This window comes from Melanotaenia boesemani, chromosome 15 (genome assembly GCF_017639745.1).
Source record: "Melanotaenia boesemani isolate fMelBoe1 chromosome 15, fMelBoe1.pri, whole genome shotgun sequence".
NCBI classification, from domain to species: domain Eukaryota; kingdom Metazoa; phylum Chordata; class Actinopteri; order Atheriniformes; family Melanotaeniidae; genus Melanotaenia; species Melanotaenia boesemani.
Window position 1 is genome coordinate 9,891,377 of NC_055696.1, and position 22,160 is coordinate 9,913,536.

The following is a 22,160-nucleotide window of genomic DNA, read 5'->3' on the forward strand; positions in this document are numbered from 1 at the left end:
AAACAGTAACATCTGCTGACAACAAAGGATTGTCATCATGCATTACTCAGGATAAAGAGTGTGGCATCAGAGGTGAGAGGATTATGATGGGCTTAATATACAATAAATCCATAAAGATTTTCCAGCTGTAAATGAATGTTTGCAAATAATTTCATTCAGAGGTTGTATATATAAATCAAGTTTTGTCACCCTGTAAATGCAAATGGAAATTTGACTCTGAAATTAAATTCAAACATTCTCCAAATTCTTTGTCTTTATATTGAGCCCATAGATTATAATAGAGGACAAGCTAGCCACATCAACATATAATCCCATCCTTTAATTTGATGGCATCCAATATAATATATCCAATCGTGTATATATATATATGTAGTGAAATATTTATATGCATGAAAAACCAGGACTTTAGTGTGTGTGTGTGTGTGCACACGCACACACACACATATATATATATATATATATATATATATATATATATATATATATATATATATATATATATATATATATGTATATATATATATATATATATATGTATATATTATGAACCTCCTCTAACCTAAAATTTAAGCTTGGATCACAAACATCCATTTTCAAAGAACATGAAACACAATAAAAGACAGGGCAAAAGAGCAAAACAGTTGCAAAAGTCCAGTAACTAAAGATTCAATGTCCTTGGACCTGGATTTGAGTTGGTGTAGACAGTGCAGAGCTTCTGCTAGACAGTCCAGCTGAGCTCAGATAAGTTTCTCCAGCTTCCTCTTGGCAAATGTTTAGATTTGAATGCTGTGTCATTGAGCTCAACACAGACGTTTAAGCGTGCAACAGTACTGCTTCAGACATACTGCTCTTTGGGGAAAGTGTACGCCCCCACTCCTGGAGGAGGAGAAGACAAACCCGGCAAAGAGGGGTATTTAAAGACGGCTGTTGTGTGTGAAGGAGGAGCGAAGGTGTTTTTTGGCAGGGTGTTGGTGTTGGAGCTGCTGCTTGTTGCAGGTATTGTTTGTGAGGAGTGGTAGGGCTGCTGGGGGAGAAAGGAGAGAGGAGGGGAGTAGGGCTCTGGGTAGTCATCCTTGTTACAGGCCAGTCTGTAGCTGACGTAATCCGCTGTGTTTGGAAGCTCTTCATAAAACTGTCCTGAATGCTGAGGAAGACAGACACATTTCAAACTAATAATAAAAAAAATCTCTTTGAAGTACATTGCAGTGCAGACAACTCAACCTCCCAGCTGCCTGATATGCCAGTATAATACCAAAAGCTGGCATTGATATTTTTTTTTTTTATTATTTTATTTATTTATTTATTTAGAAAATTATTCAGTTTGCATTATGAAAAATAAATTAACACTTCTATTAAACATTTCAGGCCTTCATCACACTCTTTGAATAAGCTCAAATTAATTCTCACAAATGTATAAAAAAATACTTTATTATGACCTTTAGGATTTAAAGATCGTGTTAAGACAGCAAAACTGCTGCCAACTAAATAAATGTTGCAATGTGATACAGTCACAATGCTAACGACAAATATCGGCCACTCCCACTGGTTGATATAATCCTATTTGCTAATTGGTCAGTTGAAGTCAACCAGCTTGATACTGGTTTTCACACACGGTTTTCAAATTTTGTATTGGTGAAGTCCAACTTTGTTTTATTTTGTTTTTTGTCATTCTCAGAATTGAAGAAACAGCAGAACCAAAGTGGGAATACAGCGTTAATGACAACAACATAAGCTTTAAACTGGTAGAAGTAAGCCTGTTAGAGCTACATTTAAAAAAACTACATAAAAAAAAGTCATATTCTCAAATATGACTTTTTTTTCTCTGAAATGAGAAATTTACAAGTATGCAACTTAACCAAGTATGCAACTTAGGACCAGAGCTTGTATAAGGCATCAGTTTGGAAACAAGGACATACATGTGTTTCAGCCCAGTATCACAAAATTACAATAATCATCTTAACTTGAAGAGAAATTATTGCGACCCAGGCTATGTATAAGAAACATAATAATGTGATGACGCGGTTAACTATTGCAGCTCCTCACTGTTTATTGGCGACATGAATGAGGAGACTGATCAAGTCTTAAGTGGGTCCTTGACTAAATAACTTGATTTGATCTTTTTCTGGTAAATTTGTAAATTCGGTATCAGACTTATTAAAACTTCCAACAAATTCTATTAATCAATCTTTTTTTTCATAAATTCATGAGCCTTTTCATTAAGACCTTCTCAGCAGCACATGCAGCAATTGAATGAGTGAATGAGTTATAATATAATAAAGTTTTGATTTGATTGATTCTATCTTCATTTATTGCTCAGTACATCCTTTGCTTCTGAGCTAATAAATACTCCCTGGAATTTAGCACAAATTCCTAAACTTTAAAGTATACATTATCAAACACAGCACAGTGATTACCTGGATGTCATCACCTGGTTTCTTTCTTGTTGGCTGAGACGGTTTTCTGGATGGAGAGTTGTTTCTAATCAAAGAGGAAAGAAAGGATAAAAATGCCAGCTTCTACAGTAAACAATAAACTATATTGGGACAAACAATCAGGTGAACTGATGAGATCTAAGGATCATGTTTACATACGAGGAGTTGTCTTTGCTGCTTCTTATTTTCAGCACCAGAACTGTGATGGTAATGCCCATGAGTACACCAGCAGCCAATAATAAGGCAATTACACTGATGAAATCAGCTGTTGCTATCTGGGGTAGTGGCTTTTCTGCAGAGAAAACACACACAATCACAAAAACTTAAAACACATACAGCATTTACACCAAGTTGGAGCGTCAAAATGTTTCAGGTATAAAGAAAGATGAATAAAAAGGTCAAATACAAATAAATAATAAAGCAAAAAAATCTAAGAAAAAAATAAGAAGTCAAATGCATTGTGAAAACTATTACTTATAGCACAAGTTATGATACTGATGTGTTCACGCAGCCTTACCTATAATGCTGACCTCCACAAAGGCTGATCTTGTCCCGATACTGTTGGTTGCATCGCACACGTAAGTTCCCTGCAGGTCCAGTGTGACTGGTCCTTTGAAGATGAGGACATTATCCCGGATCTCAGCATTGCTCGGGATGGAGCCATTAATCCTGCAAAGCATACAGATGAATAAAAAATGTATTTAAATAACATGCATATATGTTATGAAACCAATTATCTTCTCTGTCAAATTTAGGTCTTAAATGAATATAATTAACAATAGTAATTAAGTTTGAAAACCCCCCATCAAAATATATGTTTCTGTGAACAGTTAATAAGCAAAAGATGAACTCATCTCCAAAATCCACACAGTTAGCCAGTCCCCTCATGAAAATGACTAAATGATGTTTATTCATGAACATCAGCACTTTTGAACTTTGACAGATTTTTGCACTTTAGCGCCCCCTTAAGACGGCTAATTCTGCATCCATCTCGCATCCTGTCTCTTCTCTGAGATCTCGCCACTGTGTAAAACCAGTCTGATGTTGACTCTTGTTTCATCTCGTCATTCGCTCTCTTTTCCTTGCTTCCACCGATAATGTCCTCTTAGGTTTCTTTGCTGAGCCAGTCATGGTGTGCATCCAAAATGGTCAATGTACTGATATCCAGTTGCTGGAATATAACTCAGTGCCATAAAGCAGAGCACAGGCATCACGTGATGCTCTGGGCTGGAACAAAAAGTTGTGAAGAGCAGTTTGTGAGCCCTGCGACACTGCAGGACAAGGACTCTTCTAGGGACATAAATAATGAACGTCAGTGCGCTATTGTTTTCATGTGACCCATAGAGGCATCTTCAGAACTGAAACCTGAAACCAGTCAAATCAGTTTTATTTATGAAGTGCTTTTCATGCAGAAAACAACACAAAGGGCTTTATATCCTAGGAACAATACATATTAAAACAAAACAAGGCTTCACGCATTAAAGTATATAACAAAGCTATTTTAAAACACCCACTTCATTATAATCTCTTTCACACACAATTACACACAAACACACATATGTATATCATCTTCATTCTAAAGAGTTGTTTCTTATATCTCTCTCTCAAGCTATTGCTGATTTGGATAAAAAGAAATTTGCAGCTCCCCATCTTGCTGGTAGATATATATCCATCTGTTACTGTTATGATTCAGCATTGAGCTCCCATGTGACCAGTGACTTTCACAGTTAGGTATTTGTCATATTTTTTCATTTCTGTCATCATAGATTCAACATGTCTAAGGTTGCTCAGGATCCTATATCAGAAGTAGTAGAAAATGGACATCCTTATTGCAATTGAAAATTAACATACAAACAATATTTTGTCTGAGCAGTACGAACAATTAGCTGACACAATTTTGTTCAGAGGAATAGCTTTCTTCACAGCTTATATATATTTGGGAAGTTATCAATTACAAGATATCATGTAACTAAAGTAAAAGTAAATGTGTGCAAAGAAGAACAAACAGCTGTACTCACAGTCTCCACTGATACAGAGAAACAGCTGGATTGGCATCAGCCTGGCAGTTCAGCTGGACGTTCTCTCGGTTTAGATACCAGTTTCCATCATACCCATCCACCGTAACTTCTGGCTCATCTGGTGTAAAAGTAAGAACATTATTCTGTCACAGTATTACCACAGCAAATCTCAAAATTTTATTTAACAGTATTTTTAAGTGCTTATCAATTATGTAAGAAACTTACACTGAATATCGAGGGTGACGCTGTCAGTGTAGACCTCCTCGTTGTAAGAGGTGACACAGGTGAGCGTCTCTCTGTGTGTTTCTTTACTGGGAACCAAAATGTAGTCACTCTGAACAGTGAATGTCCCGTCTGGGTTCCTGTACTCTCGGGTTGTCACTTCTCCAGGCACCCTTGCCTCCCACCTGATTGCATCAATAAAGATTAGTGTTTCATCACACAGAAACATACAGATACATGCACGTATCTAAGTGTATACTGTAAACATCAAGAAAGTGCAGTAGAAGTGGACATAAGAGTGAGAAGAGGGAAAACATATTTAAAAAAAAAGTAGGAAAAACCAGTTGCAACAGACAAGTTTCATTAGTAACCATTAGGATTATATAAAAAAATAAAATAAAATAATTTAACTGGATGCACCCACCTGATGGTGCCAGGTGGTTTTCCATTGGCAGAGATGCAGGTAGCCACTGGGGTTTTCAAATTGGATGATCGAGCCACTAGTGTCGGTGTGGAAAGAGTCATCTGAGTTTTTGGGCGGACTGCAGGGATATTAAGATACACATCTGTCACCATGTATTAAATCCCTACCAATGTCTATGTATCACAGGTGTTCCAAAGTCCTTTATCTAAATATGTAAAAGAGGCATGATCTAATGAATTGGGCAATGATTTAGATTTAAAAAAAAAAAAAAAAAGTTTCCAAAAACATCAATGCATGTAAAAGATTTTTTTCAACTAACGAGAGAAAAATATTAAGGTGCTGTGGTGTCATGGCTTTAGAATTGTATTTGTTCTTTCTAGTTTGGTTTTGGTCATTATCCATTATTTTTAAAAAAACTGTCAAGTTGTTCATGTTTACAGGCCATTTACACCCAAACTAAACCACATATAGCATTAAAATTGCACAGTTACCCACCACATCTTGGTATAAGAAAAGTGATTTAATTGACAGAACAGCAGTAGCATAGCAGTGGCAAAGTACTACAGAAATAAAACACCACAACAGAAAAAAAGAACTTCTTTTGCAGCCCTGAATGCCTTATATGAATTTTCATAGTTGCCATTATTTGTTGTGTTGATACACTAAAGATTTATTTAACCTAAAAATTCAGGTGTCATTATTTTCTAATTGATGGAGGTTTTATAAGAACATCAGTATAACTAATAGTATCTGTTCAATGCAATGCTAGAACAAAGACACAGTTAAATAAGCTTAGCATGGACTTTTAAAACTAGAGGAAACAGCTGGCTTGACACTGCCCAGCCATAATAAAATCCCCCAGCTTACGCCACTGAAGCTCCCTAATTAATTTGTGCACACAGAACTGAGGTATGAAACAATATAGTATGTCTTTATATTCATTCATTCTTTCATTCATCCATTCCCTAGGAGCAGTGCCTTCCTGGAGACTGGTAGCTAACCAATCTAACCCGCTACCATCAGTCGCCAATACTCATACAATTATAACTTTGCCTCCATGACAACAGGCAAGATACATCGGTACCTGTGTTCTGTGTTCTGTTCTGGAAAATGAATTTATTTTATTAAACCACAATTTCTAAAATCAATAAGCAACTGTTAATGCTCAAAAACAAATCAATTCAGCTAAGTGCCAAAACCCGACACAGTTTCTCCCTCTATTTTAATTTAATTGTATTTCCGTACCATACACAGTGAGATTTACAGTGTTCTCTCTGTTTCCTGCAGGGAATGTGGTATATTCACAGATGTAAGTGGCCTCGTCAGTAAGTCGGAGCGAAGAGAAGCTGATGGTCGTGTCTTCAAGATTAGGAGTTCGTCGTCTAACTGCTCCGTTCTTGAAGGCAACACGGTCTCTGTAAGGTGGGGCCACAGACACACCCAAGGATGGATTTGCAATTGCCACATTTTGCTTGGTACCATTCACCAGTTTCTGCCATGTTACCTTGATGAAGAAGAGCAGACAAAATCAAGAGCTGATTATAGGAAAAGAAAATATGAGCCAGGTGTAGATTTATTACTCCTGAAGTTTAGCAGGAAATACGAACAGGGAAAAAAATTATATGAACAATGAACACTGTGAACACAAATTTAAGCTGAAGGTTTATACTACTGGATACAATTGTTGTATTATAACAAGAATCGCTTGTGGTTTGGTTGATAATATAGCACTGGGTTTTATTTAATATTATTCATGATCAGAGCAAGCTTTCAAAGCTTTAAGTTGTAGATTGACTTTCTATTCAACAGATCACAATCATTGCAGTTGGATCAGATAAGATAAAAAGCAGCTTACAAGGACTTGCAGTGCCATATAATTGTGATGTATTTCCTCACTATAATTCCCTTGAAATGTCCTGCAGGATAGAAATTTAGTCTGGATATTCTGTAATTGTATTATAAGCCATATTGTTGCTGATCGCACTATTTAACAATGACCCTTGTGTTTGTGTATGAGTGCTCTTTGCTTTTTCTTTAGCTGTTTGTCTCCTCAATTATGAAGCTGAAGGTCATCTACATGCATTACAACTTTACAACTACAATAGATAAATATAATTACTGTGTGTAGTTCACTCATGAAAAATGGTGATAAGACTTTTATTTTACTATTGCATTTCCCACTTTGTTGCAATTATTTGGTCAAGTTTTTGCTGCTGTATGTTTAATAACAAATCACATGACTTTTTAGACACTGAAATATGGTGATGTAATAGGCTTATTGTCATGCCTAAGAAAAACTACATGGAGGAAGATGGGGTAATATGAGAAAACAAAAATTGCAAGAGGAAAAACCTGAAACATCTTTTTTTTTATTGTTGTTTACCATCAGTTCACCAGTTCACAAGCAATCACAAGCAACATTTTGCAAAATTGCCTCACCCAACCATATAAACCACTGCTTGTACTTGATGTATACCTGCAGTGGACAATCTTATTGTTATTGTTGTTGTTGTTGAAACAATAACTTGTGATTTTGACCCAGAAGTTGGGCCTATTCTGGACAAAACGGACTCACTGATTTGGATTATGTGACAAATTTTCTGCTCCAGGGATTCAGATGTTTTTAGCAAACCAGACTTGTACGACCACATGTTCAAAAAATTCAAACAGGATTTTATTTCTTTGTTTGTTTGTTGGCGCAGCAAAACACAATATACAAGATCATACTGTTACCCCTTCTCACTAATAAGTGTGTAGTAGGACATTCCCTGTTTAGTGGTGGCACCTGTGGTGTGAGGAGATTAAGCCATCCTGCAACGTGAAGCAAGAGGTGTTCCCCTTTAAACCTACAACCTATATTTAGAACTTTATTTATTTTTTACTTGCACCACTGAAAGGTGCTTCTAAACATGTTGTGATTTTTTTTACAGTCATGCTTTGACTACTGTAATTTCTACTGTAGTACATTGAATACTGTGATTTTGTGATGTGAATGAGGTTTTATTGTAAACTTTACAATATTCTGTTAAAAATCACAGTACTGTAACTGTGATTGATACAGTAAATGTAAATTTCACAGCCATTTGTTACAGTGAACTCATGTTTCTGTGACCCATTTGCTGCAAACTGCATTTTTTTTTGTGTGTTTTATTGGACTGCTATGACTGCCTTGTTGGGGAGCCAGTAAATCTATATGGAGCATCATAAAAACAGATTAAAAGTTCTCATTCTTTTTAAATCCAAAATACTTGCATGTATTTTTTTAACTCATGTGAGTGGAATTTGGACTCTCTTATTTACTTTTTGTATTTATTATCATTTATTCTTTCCTTTTTTGTTGATCTGTATATACTTTGTGTTATTCACATGTGAATGTGGGTTGCTCAATACCTGTGAAATTTTGACAGGTGGGGAGCTGTTGATGAATCGACATCGGAGGTCCACCTTTGAGCCAACATACCCCCACTTCCCATCATCCATTTCCACCTTTTGTCCATTTATTTCTGGAAGAGAAAAAAAAAACACAATGACTCATAAATACTTGCACCTGTGCAATTCACACACTCACTCACAAACAGCCACATGCTCAGGGTGTCAGACCAAGCATGCTTTAAGTTGTTCACCGTCAATATAGTGTGGTGAGCTTATAAAGTGACCTGAGATGTCAAAGGTGGAGCATTTTCGCAGAGCTGCAGGTGAACTAAGGCTGAAGGTTGAGGATTAGTGGGGAGTCTAAGCAGGATTTGTTTAGTTACTCTTCCCATTGACTTACTGATCTCCTACAACAAATCCACATCAGAGCCACACCCATTTACTAAGTTTTTTATGAGTCACGTGTGTTTACATGTGTCAGCTAACGACAGTTACAATAACCCAGTCTTTTGTCTGGTTAGCGAGGGACATTAATTTATTACTGTTGTTCTTGATGCAAGATAAAGGACAGTGACAGTACGCTGAACAAAACAGTGGGAACAATAGCTGCTCTGATTCTCATACAATGTCAGATAACTTTACTCACACGCACACACACATTCACACAAAAGCTGTACAGCTCTCCTTACTAAGACATTGTATTGATTCCTATTCATTGTGTACAACCTAACCCAAACCTTACCCCTAACCTTATCCATTGCCAGTTTATCCTTATCTTAGCTTCAGTTCACATGTCAATTCCAAACATAACCAGGACCTCACAAAAAATTTTCTGCCTCATGAGGACCTCGGTCCCCATAGGGGATTAATCGTCCCATGAAGGGCAGTAATTTTGCCAGAATAATTCCTAATGAGTCCACAAAAACAATAACGCAAACACAGTCCACCCTTTTCAGGAACCCTCACCTACCCTGGTTACGCTGTCCTACCATCATTATTTTATGACTCCAAAAGCTTTTTTTAAAATAAATAACCTATAATATTTAGATATTTAATATCTATCTAAAACTTCAACTTGCATCCATTCCAATTAAGAGGGCTCAGAAGGTAATAATTTGACAAGGTGTGGGTTTAAGTAAAGATTGCATACTTAATTTCAGTAAGTAATCCTGACCCTAATAAACCCTCTGGCATTCTTGCAATCTTGCAGAAGCACCCAAAGCATCCTGTCATCAACTTACTGAAATGCCAAAGGGTTGAATGGGTTTGTTATTTTGTCTCACCACCTGCACACAGTATGTCTTAATGCTTGGACATTCCCAAAAATGTGAAAATGGTTTGCAGATAAATTACCACACATTCTCCAACATTAACCAAATTCTACCTTCTTTTTTATTGTTTTGTTTTGTTTTTATTTCCATTTTGGAAGTTAGGAAATATCTGATGATGTTTTTTTCAACCAAATTCCTTCCACAAATCTGAGCTTGAAGCAGAGCATTAGGATTTCCAAATATTTGTCCAGTCTTCATCAGATAATATCACCTTGGCCTCTTTCTCACATTTTAATTTGATGCAACTTGTGGAACATCCTTTCTCAGATTGCCAAATAAATCTTTGAAATCAACCTATTACTAAAATTACTTTTATATGACTTAACTAATAAATACCATTTTAAATTCTGAATAGTTTCTCGCTTTTATTTATTTTTATTTTTTTGTGAAAATATTGTCTTAGTTGAAGATATTTTATAAAAAAAAATCCTGCTTCACTAAGCCATATAGATCTACCAATTGTTGAAATGAACTTAGCTCTTTTTCTGAAATCCTACAATATGAGATTATCCCTTTTCTTGCCCATTGCTTGAATCTGTTGTTCATTTTTGAAGGTGGGAAATCTGTATCATAGGCTGGCTAGCGCACCCTCCGAGCCTTTCTTACACACTTTTGATCTTTCAGTCTTTTGTACCAAATATTTTTTCAGTATGTTTTAGCTTCAAATAAGATTTGTCTCCCAGTAGTGCAGATGTAGGTGGCTTCAGTAAACTCTTTTCCAAAGATTTCCATTTAGCTTCATATTTAGGATCACATATGTTAAAACTCTCAGTTGTGCAGCTTGGTAATAATCCTTTAGAAAAGGTAAAGTCATCCCTCCTTCCTCTTTAGCCAATTGTAGTGTTTGAAATTTCATCCTTGGAAGTTGTTTTCCCCAAATAAAAGATTACATTTTTCTATTCTACTCACTAAATTGCTTGATTGGTACTGCAACAGTAATGACTGAAAAAAAAGTAATCTGGGTAATATATTCATCTTAATTAAATCAATCCAATTATACATATTCATATGAAGTAGTGACCATCTGTTTAGATCTGATTTCAATTCCATTGTTATAGGGCCACAGTTTAGTTATTAAATTATGGTTAAATCATTGGTATTTGTATTCCCAAATATTTAATTGCTTTATCTTTCCATTTAAATTAACACACTCCTCTGATGGTTCATAATTAAATGACAAAGTTTGGGTTTTATACAGGTTCAGTTTATAGCCACTACCCAAACTCTACTAATAAGGATAATGGTTTAGGCAAGTTTCTATTTGGATTGGGTCAGAATAATGTTGTCTACATATAAACAAGTTTTATAATCTGTTTCTCCTACTACAATTCAGTTTATATCATGATCTTCTCTAACAGTTTGTGCCAGAAGCTCTACAAAAATTGCAAATAGTGTTGGGCTGAGTGGGCACCATTGTCTACAACCCCTCTGCAGGGGTATTTATTTTGTTAAATTCCCATTTATTTTTATTCTAGCTGTGGGAGAGGGAAATTGAGAGCCTAAACATTTAAAAAAAACTGTCAAAAACCAAACTGTTCCAAAACCAGGTAAAGATAATCCCATCAAACACAATCAGAGGCCTTTTCTGCATCATGGAATCATAACATGGAGATGTGTAATTATCAAGACCAAGTAGTAATTAGTCTTGATGGTGACACATCTCCATGTTATAGCATTTTGTTGCTATTTAGATGCAGTTTCAGAAGTATGTGGAACAATTTGATCTGTGTGCTACTCTTAATTGTGTTGTGATTCTGGTCCTTTAGCTTTGCTCTATTGTTGAAAAGACAGGAATGAAGATCTCAAATGTGGTAAAAAATAAATATAAGTTAAAATAATACACATTGTACAACTGTTGTCTGTTTTGTCTGCTTTTGCAGCTTGTGTGGCGCTTCATCCTCTTAGTTGAAAGTCACATAAAAAAAAGAAATTGTCCTTAGACAGTCTACCCAAAGTGATTTCCATCATTGGAATTAGTATAAGAGTACTGATTTAAAGAAAAGGATGTACTGAGGAGGTAAGAAACATGCTTCATTCAGTTATCCACTATATTACCATGTTACTGGGATAATATTGATTAGTACATTAGTTTTCTAGTTTATGCCCTAGGCTGACAGAACAGACATCAAAATGAATGACATTCATTATCTGACATGGTTTTTTTGTTTTTTTGTTTTTTTTTAGGCGTGATCTAACCTGTAAATGGTATGTCTGCATGCTGCTTCCTCAGATTTTTTAGTGCTACGTTTTCCACCCTTGCTGTCTCAACCAAGTCCAGAAACTCTCCTAAATATTTAGACTCTGTCCCACAACCTTGGTTAGGTAGTTAGGTGTCATCTCCTATATGTGTTGCTTCAGCTATGTTATTATTGTGGACAAATGCACCACAATTTCCAACAGAAGCATCACTTTCATTGTTGCTAGATGACCAATCCTTAGGAAGCAAATATTGCCCTCTTGAATAAGAAATGACTAATAGCTGAGAAAGTATTACATCAATAGGGAAAAAAAGTATATCAAGTAAATCCAGAAAAGTAAATCAAACTTGAACAGCAGTTAGTTTAGCTGACCACACAAAATGCCAAACCCAAATTTTGGTACATTATAAAGCTCTAACCTCTATCAATCTCATCATTTCCTGCATGGGGTTTTAGCATCTTGCCCAAAACAATTTGACACAGAACTTATGGAGCTTTGTTTGAACCAGCAGGATCAAACTGCAACCTTGTGATTGGCAAGCAACTACCTCATCTGAGCCACCCCATGGCTGTACGGCAGAAAATCATTGTGTCTATAAATGAAAACACTTTTATGAACCATGTTTCATATCCAAAATGACTGGAAATCAAACACACCCACAAGTCATCGCTATTTAAGGCAGGCAGCTCTCTACAGGAAATGCTGTAAGCATAACAGAGCTTAATGTCCTACTTAACAGCGTCCAGTTGTAATGCGGACACTGGGTCTTTACAAAGAAGATTATATAACATTAACTTCTTTTTTCAAACTGACCATTATATGTCTGGCAATGCAAAGTTAACACTGGGATTATTAGTTGTAGAAACTGCAAAGGATGCAAACAAACTGAGCTGTCACGCTGTTAGAGACTTCGAATTCATGGTTCATTCTGATTATATTTATACAATAACACAATATATTTATATAATCAGAGGCCAATTCTGTTTTATGACAGATAAATTGGTATCCCTGTAGCTGTTGCCTACGTAATACGTAAATGATGTCTGAAATTAATTTTATAAATATTATGCAGCGTTAAGCCAAACAAAATGTTGACGCAGAATCAGTTCATGAAATATTTCCATTAGTTGGACAAGCAGAGGACACAGACAGAAGTAGCAGGCCTAAAAATTATCTACAGCAAATTAATCCAGAATGCAAGGTCTTAAGGTGTGTCTTTAAGGCAGGGTAACAGAAAAATAAGGCTGTGGTATTCCAAATTACACAATAAATGAACTGAAAATCAGTTGAAGGGGGTGAACTTGCAAAATCAACAATATTTAAGCAGTACAGAATAATTTTGACAGAAAATTAGACAAAGGGCAGCCTACATAACAAAAAAAGCTTCAAAATGTTGTTTAAGAGGTTTGTTGAACTATTTCTGATATTCTGTTTAAAAAGGTAAAAAAAAAAAAGCTCATTTAAAATGGTTCATGCTGTTGTAGAACTAAGGTGGTTGTACCAAATATTAACTTTCAAGCTCATTCAAATTTACATTGTTTTTGCCTTATATACTTTATTTCCATGTATGTACATTTTTAATAAATAATTACATCCATTCCCATTAGCTGAAAAAATAAGAAGAAACTGAGTTGTGACTTAAGACTTTTGTGCCGTGCTGCATCATTAATCTTTGACTCCTGTGTTTTACAGGACACTCATGCACAATGAGGGACCACCAGTCCTGCCTTCAATGGGCCATATGAAATCTTCATCAGAGGAAAGAGATTGTGTGGAGGTGATGCACTCTTATGTGTTTCAGGACATAACCCATTGATCCCCAACCCTGATCTTCAAGGTCCATTATCCTGCAGATAGTAGACGTTTCTCAGCTGAAAGACCCCTGATTCAAATTAAATGGATTTCTGAAACCTCTGCACAGGTCTGCTATTGATCCATTAATCTGAGTCAGGTGTGTTGCTTCTTTTGCATCCAAGGCAGTAGAATAGCTTTTGTATTGAGAAGATGCTTCAGTTGTATCTTTTGTCCCATGCATTCTCTCACATAAAATGAAATTTTAACTCATAACACAACAAACGTTTGCAGGTACTTTCAGTAGGCAGATGGGCCTATAAACAGTTCAGTTTTGCCACAATTGAAAATTCAGTTGATGTGCTGAGTTATAAAAACACATAAATTCAGCCCCAAATGGATTATAACGATAAATTCAGAACTCTAATAGGGCATGAGTTTACATGCCTTGCATGCTCACTCTCATATATGCAGTGTGCGTGTTTACATTGGACGCTGCAAGGGAAGGGTGGCGGCAGCGGAAGTGGTAGATTACAGCATTTAGAATATTGAGGTTTATCTGCACGAGAGAATTTATGCTCCATCTGTTGGTCTTTTTTATTTATTTATTTTACTTATTAAAATAAGAACAGTACATATTAATGAACACTGATATATAAATGTTTCATTTTTTTAGGCACTGGTTAATGTCCATCTGTTGCCCTTTGGCAGGATGATGCAATATACAAAAAAAAAACATAAATACATACAATAACATAGTGTAAATTCAATCACAATTATTGCACATCTCAATTATAAAATACATTTTACTGGTCAGTGAAATGATTAATAAAAATTATAAAGTGCAAATTATAGTGTGTTATGTATACAGGTACAGATTATACATGATCACACATAATGGATTGGACCTATGAAAAAAAAAAAAAAAAGGTTTACAGGTTCTACATATTGACAGAGCCTGAGCTTCCTAGGCCACCAAGCAAAATGCTAGTTAGGGGACCTCCTGGCCTGCAAGCACCACAAATCATTTCCCATTGCCAACAACACTGCAGTGCTGCCACTACAATCTATCTGTCATCTTTAATAACAAATAAAATTTCAACAATAGAATGATGTTTAAATTAAATTTAGAAAATCAGAAAAAAATAAACATCCACAGACAAAGTTAAATACTATTACACGGGCTTAACTGCAAATGTGATGGTTAGGGTTGTGATGGTTATTGACAGATGTGTTTCCATATTACCCACCATTTCAAAAGCAGTATTTCAATCAATAGTCAGTGTCAATCTATTTCTTTCCAACTTGCATTAGTCCAGAGTTGCAACTGGACCTTCACTAAAAGACTAGATTATCCTTGTTTTGTTATACGGTTATGTGTGCCTTTGATAAATTACAGACTTAAAGTTAATGATTTAATCTTTAAATCTTCTCAGTTAAATAAATTTAGCTTCCCTCCCCAATGCGCTTTACAATACACTATTTACAATACACTATGTAAAAGAAAATAACTGCCGGCAGAACATTGATTATCAGCATACCCAATACAATTATTGTTGCATTTTAGTCAATAAAGGTACAAAAACATTTAAAATTGCAGGCCAACGGCTGCCTTTTAAACCCCCAACATGTAGGCATGTTGCATTACATTAAACTGTCAAGCTTGCTTGAAAATGATCAAAATTCCCCAATGTTCCAAAAACATACATGTCTACATAGTCTTGTGCAAAAGTGTTACATGTTTACATTTTGCATTTTGTGAAAATTCAAACTAATAAATGTTCATATAAGGGGGTAAGAGGGTGGACATTCTGCCTAATCTTGTCCAACAACCTTCACTTGACTACTACTACTATTACTACATGACAGCTGCAACACTACAAGAAATTACATGTGATTCATGCTGACAAATTTGCTGTTGTCAAATTTCTATAATTTAAGTGTCAGTTTCTGCTTGAGCCATTTATTCAAGTATTAAGACTCCCAGTAGTTTTCAGTCAGACAACATCAAACATGCAGACCAAACACTGTTGAAACCATCACAGCCTAATCCACTTGGATAAAAGGTTGCCAGTAAATCTAACCTCCTTCCCTGAAAAACATATCAAATCTGATTCAACACAACTGGCAAAACATCAGAAGCTCAGATGGTGTTTGGATGCAGAGTTTAACATCTGTTGATCCACAACATGATGCTGACTGAGGAAAATATGATCTTCACATAAACACTGGCTAACACTGTGGACAAGAATTTGATCAATACAATGCAATATGCCAGACTCATGAGAAGTAAAGAAGTATTTAGGAAATAAAATGAGAAGTTTTAGACATAGTTGGAAGCAGACTCTGCTATGTTGGATAGAGCAGACTCAGTGTTCAGTCTTCATGCTAAGCAAAGGTGCTGGATTTAACTTTACAATTTTGAATTCATATTTGAACATTTTTGAACATCTATCATCATAAATAATCCTTAAAATACATTTTACTTGCTTGTAATTTTTTTTTAACAATCCACCCACCATATAGGCTCTGAGCTCTGCTACTGAGCTCATTAGAGGCTTAAGGTGAGGCCAGAGCAAACACAGGGAGTCTACTTCGCTCATATACACATACACACTCGTTTGCCCCACATCTCTCCCAGCTTCCTTTTTTCCCATGTGAGTCCACTCACATTCATCTATTGTTTAGAGTATGGGAAATGACCTCACCAGTCTGCATGACAATAATCCATAAACAGCAGCATGCAGGCAAGAGAGGAGCATGGGAACGAAACTAAACAATAGCAATAATGTTTCACAATTGGCTGAGCAAAGTTCAGCTACACAGCACGACACTGGTCTTTTTGTTAACATCCTGAGTGGAAGTCCTCCATCTTTCTTCTTCATTATGTGAAAACCTAATTTTAACATTTGTGTGTATGAATAAAACAGAGAGGCAGTGGCAGGTGTTGCTGTGAGCAGTAAGATGGAAAAGGATCCTTTAAAGTGCCTCTTTTTTTATTCTCTTTAATCATCACAAATTTGCTTTAATTACAATAATCCTCTGCGAATATAACCCTTTTTTATGGACACGCTGATAGAGATTAAAATATCTTTAAGAATGTTCTGACCAAAATATGAATAAGCAACAAGGCCCTCTTGATTTAATCTCATTGCACCTTTGCCTAAGGCCTGGTACACACATAAGGTTTTTTTTAATCTGATGAGATTTTTTATCTGTTCGAGACCTCACACTTGAAGATAAAAATCAGACATTTAACAGTTTTGATCATACTGTATGTGGTGTGCTCCGATAATCTCATCACAGAACAACACACACATAACAATGCTGTCCCGCAACCGATCTAGAATCTAGTCCTCCGAGCCGGAGAAAACAAAGAAGAAGACCCGAAAACACAACACCCAGCATGGAAGAGGCTATACAAGATGAGGGAATGATGGTGGACTATTGTTAACAGAAAAAGCCAGAACTAAATTAAAAAATAAAAGAATGGAGACAGCATGAGCACGGACTTTATATCCTTCCTTGCTCTCCAGCCAGCTCGCTCTCTGATTGGCTACATTCTGTTCCACGTCACAATCCACACAGTCACAACTCAGGAGTCGTTGGCTTTCCCCACACATGTGAAGACTTTTGGTCGTAAATATTGAACATGTTTAATACTTCCAATTGTCGGCCACAACAATTTACTCGTAACACACCTCAGACCAAATGAAAATTTTACAGGAAAATCTTATAAGACTCAAGATGTTTGCTGTCCTCGGTCGGGAAGAGGCAAAATCAGGACAAAAACAGCCCAGTAATCTTTATGTGTGTACCAGTCCTAAGCAACTCATAATGCTAGTTAAAAAACAATCAACCAATCACAACACCATAACGGTACAATGGTGAATAGGGCATAGAAATAACTTTAAATGACAAGCAAAGTTGTTAATGGCCAAAATTCTTCCAGACACAATTAGATTCTCTTCTGCAAATGGATCCTGTGGCCTAAATTGCAGCGATGACTGCACTACAGGTAACTACTTAAAATTGTTTTCATGTGTACTGCCTTTATTTATGTGCCTTTAAAAGCGTTACTTATCCCAAACAGCGCTCAGCGCAGATCAAACACTTATGGATGGTGAATGAACAGAGTTGTTTGTCCATTCAGAGACACCATAGTAAAAACAGTGGCTCAAGTGGCAGCATCTCTCTAAAAGGTCCCACTGATGATGCTTTGTGAAATCACAGCTAAGCACAGAAATATACTAACTTTTCAAATTCACATCCACATATGTGACTTATTCTGTCATTAAAACATATTTGCCTATTTTTTATGCTGCTTACCAGAGGATTCTACAAAGGGTCACACCATCAAACACTATACAATACGTTCAGATTTGCAGTGAAACAATAAACATGGAGTCAAGAGAGGATTTTTTCTTTTCATTCATTTGAAGATAATAACAGTAAAATAAAATAGCAAATTAATTTTTGATGTAGGATGTTGGATATAGTGACATTTGCCCCTACAGCTTCTACCAGATAAATCCATATGGCATCTGGTACATGCAGCTCTATAAACAAACACAGCATCCAGGAGACAAACAATATAGAGAATATACACAATAAATACCACATCCAGTCTAGTCAACAAAAAAACAAATTGTTTTTATTTTGTGTAGAGTATGAACAGACATAATGTCACGTCAACGTCAAATCAACGTTCCGCCACGTTTGTGTACATATTTGCTGCAAATGACAAAAGCACAGTGTGGCAAAAACTCCCAATACTGGACACAGCACATGGGCTTTGAAATAGTGAAATGGTCACACTGTACCAGTCACATTATATTTCCGGGGGCATCAACCTGCAAAACGCTTCCAATTTGTTGCCAACTGTTAAGGCGGAAGTGTTTATCACTGTGCAACAGGTAGAAAAAAATCATATAGATGGCAGTAGTTGGGGACAAGGCCCGAGAGACGGTCTTCAAAACTATCCACCATTGTGTTTACATCGGACCTGCCATGTTTGTGCTCATGTTCGCATGAGCGCCTCTAGCGTTCAAGTCAATATTGCAACTCACGCACACGGCATGTTACCTTGCATCAATGCGAGCGTCCTACATACTAAACTAACGTTAGGAATGCATGGCAGCCATAATACATACACAGATTGGCCGCTATATCCCAGCCCTTAGAGAAGGAACAGGTTACACTTAAATTGCGTATTACACGTATTTTGTCAGACAGCTTAACATTAAAGTAATTGAGAAAAGAGATGAACTGTTTCCCTCAGCTCTGCTCATGTGGGTACCAAACCAAAAAATGTGACAGACAAAACACACACACACACACAGAATAAAGGGAGCGATTAACTCTTTAATCTTAAGGTCATCAAAATCTATGATTGATCTGGGATTACAGGACCAGTTTTTGCCTTTTGGTTTCTGACTCAGGGAAAACTGAGACAAAATGAAAACTATGACGGACATACACCCAAAAACTCATACATTTGAAATATGGTAATTCGTCCAACATCATTGGGCTGAAAGTGACAGAATTTCAGTTTGATTGTTACTGTTTCCTTTAAGCTGCTGTCACTTTTTTCACAACAGATTTACCACTCCAAATTAAAAGACTAGTGTGACTATTGAAGATCCACTTTATCATATGCTCCTGCTCAATTTTACCCAACTAGATAAGACAAGAATGCCAAAAAACCTTTTGTTTCCTCTAAAATTGATAATAATTCTTTGTTATCAGGATGTGTGTGTGTATATGTGTGTGCGTGTACTCTCTGTGGCACTGTTGGATTGAAGAGAGCATGCTTGGCCTGCGTTCAGTGGGCAGCTCACAGGATTATGATGATTGCTGCATCTGTGATTGAGGCATGAAAGGAGAATACAAACACCAAGAGGCAAAGAAAAGGGAGAGAAAAATGAAGATAATGCCTGTGGAGGAAACTCAGCTGACTGAGGGTCAATGAAGTGGGAAAGGCTTAAATTTGTTCCAACTCTAGATCGAGTGGTGAACAAAAAAGCCAAACAAAAGGCAGAGAGGACAGAAGGGTTGAGTTCATGCTGGATTATTTCTGTGGGGTGGCGTCTGTGTGTTCCAGCTGTGGGCAGTGGATTATACAGAAATTTGTGAAAAAGGCTGAATGAGACAAACAGAAATCTGTTTGTCTCATTCAGCCTTTTATATGAGTCTCCCAACAGAGAGGAATTTCAAACTTTCATGCAAAGAAAAAGAAGAAAAAAAAAAAACAATTAAGCAATGGTGTGTGACAGCTCTTATATGAGCCTGGTGGCACCCCTCCACACCAGCAGTTAGACCTGCAGAGATGCTCTGCATGGTGCAGCCACAGTCAGTCAATCTCAGCTGAGATTTGGCTGCAGTCTTGTTGATGCACCCTCCTGCTTGCTATCCACTACTAATCCACTGCTCTGTCCTTCAACATGACAATCACATGGCGCAGCCTCACACTCACTAATAACACATCCACATAGAGAGAAACAGCCAGGAAATTACTAGTGCTCAGCCTGCAAAGAGCGGCTTTATCATTTCCCGAGTGAAAAAAGCCATCACAGCAGATGTCACAGTCGCTTGACACATCCGCCACAATCGCTTTTGTCATGACGTATTCTGCATATGTTGCCACTGTCCACCTCCCCCCATTATTACACAGCCACAACTCGGATGTCAGCTGCATGTTTGGCTTCAGCTTAGTGTGATTACACCAGTGCACCTGTTAGTATGAGGCAAGAGTTAGTCCATTTATCCAAACATACATAATTCTTGAAGAGGCAGTGATGTCATCGGCAGTGGCGGCCACACTTTAATGTGATTGTAGCTGGCACTCACTGAATTTAGGTGGACTATGTTATTCTCACTAGGGAGTGGATTATTATTTAATGTAATTTCATATATGAAATCCTTAAGATGGACATAGATTGATGCTGCTGTCATGGTCGTACTTTAAAAAGCTTAAGGCTCTATAAGAAGTAAATCTCCAGAAGAAAATGAACTATTTCTAACTTTAATTTAACTTTCATCATTGCAGTGGTTGCTGGAATTGAAATACTGTATATTTACTGTATTTGACCTACTTGTACACTTAAGAAGTTCCATTACTTCAGACTATGACACCATAAATCAACCAAAAAGACCAACCTAATACTTTTTTCTCCAGTCTGATTTGAATATTTTAGTAATATTTCTATTAATAAGCTAATTATGTATTCTTACTCAGAAGCTATGGTGCAAGATTTTTACTTTTACTGGAGTATTTAAAAATCTCTATATTATTTCAACTTAAATAAAGGATCTGGGTAAAAGCACTAGTTTGTATTTGGGAGAAATCATTACCTCGATAAGAGATGTATAACTGTTATACTTTCTGTAGCCAGTGTTATTAATAAAGGGTGGTACTGGTATTATGCCCGTACTAACTGCTGAATTTTATTAAAATTATAATACTGTTGAGAATGATGATGATGGATTGCAGGTGTAAAAGAAACAATGATAATACCTCAATTACCAGTACCTGATTGTGATTTTTTTTACAAGTGTCGAGGCTGATTATTAAAATATGGAACAATGGTTGATTCCTCCTGATCTTTTATACCAAGTTTAAGTGGTTTGTCTTTTTACTTAATGTACAGATAACCTCACATTTTACTTGTAGTTTGTTGTTTTTGTTTGTTTGTTTGTTTGTTAATCTTTGTCTGCTGATTCTAATAAATCAATCAGAGCTCCAGTGACAGATACTATTGCCATAACTCAACGAGTGTTGTTGAAAGTTGTTTAACTTACCGGGAAAAGTACAAACTGTTATTAAGAGTATCCAAAGTCCAGTGTGTTCCATGCCCAAACCTCCGTTGCCAGCTTCTCGCTGTGGTTAAATTCCCAGTGTGAAGTTGTTAAAGTCCCTCTGCCTCTCAGACTGACAACACAACAGCAGGCTCAGCTTCAGGACCAGAGTCTGGTCATGTATGGCACAGGGCGAGCGCACACCCCTGACTGTCACCCAGCCGGTCTTGGCAGAATTATTTGCCCGTGCTCTGTCACTTTTTCTTTCTGTCTTTGTAATTCCGACGGCTTCCCTTAGACTGGTGTCAGAGCGCAGCAGTCTGAGGCTTGTTGGGGATAAAGCAGCTTAACGTGTGGGCAGATTATTTCCGAGATAGCCTACCCCCAGTTCAGACTGACAAATAGGCTATCTGTCACCGTAAGCAGCAACCCGCCAACCCTCCGGCTGGGTTGCACTAAAGAAAGAAAAGTCGAGGTCAGGCTAAATGAACTGACTTAATGGATGCAATTAACAAGCCAGAAAGAAACAAAGCTACAGGAACAGCTGTCAAAGCTGCGTGCGTTCACTTATTGA

General features: G+C 36.7%; 1 protein-coding gene across 1 annotated transcript; it reads right to left on the reverse strand.

Moving 5' to 3' along the window:
• Positions 1–540: 540 nt before the first annotated feature.
• Positions 541–21,997, reverse strand: nectin1a (nectin cell adhesion molecule 1a). Its single transcript, XM_042007503.1, has 10 exons — positions 21,590–21,997; positions 8,487–8,599; positions 6,342–6,600; positions 5,097–5,214; positions 4,676–4,857; positions 4,451–4,568; positions 2,950–3,101; positions 2,592–2,724; positions 2,415–2,478; positions 541–1,144 (listed from the first exon to the last, which is right to left on the reverse strand). Exons 1-10 carry the CDS (start codon positions 21,639–21,641, stop codon positions 836–838), a joined length of 1,500 nt encoding a protein of 499 aa, XP_041863437.1. The 5' UTR covers positions 21,642–21,997; the 3' UTR covers positions 541–835.
• Between the last annotated feature and the right edge of the window lie 163 nt (positions 21,998–22,160).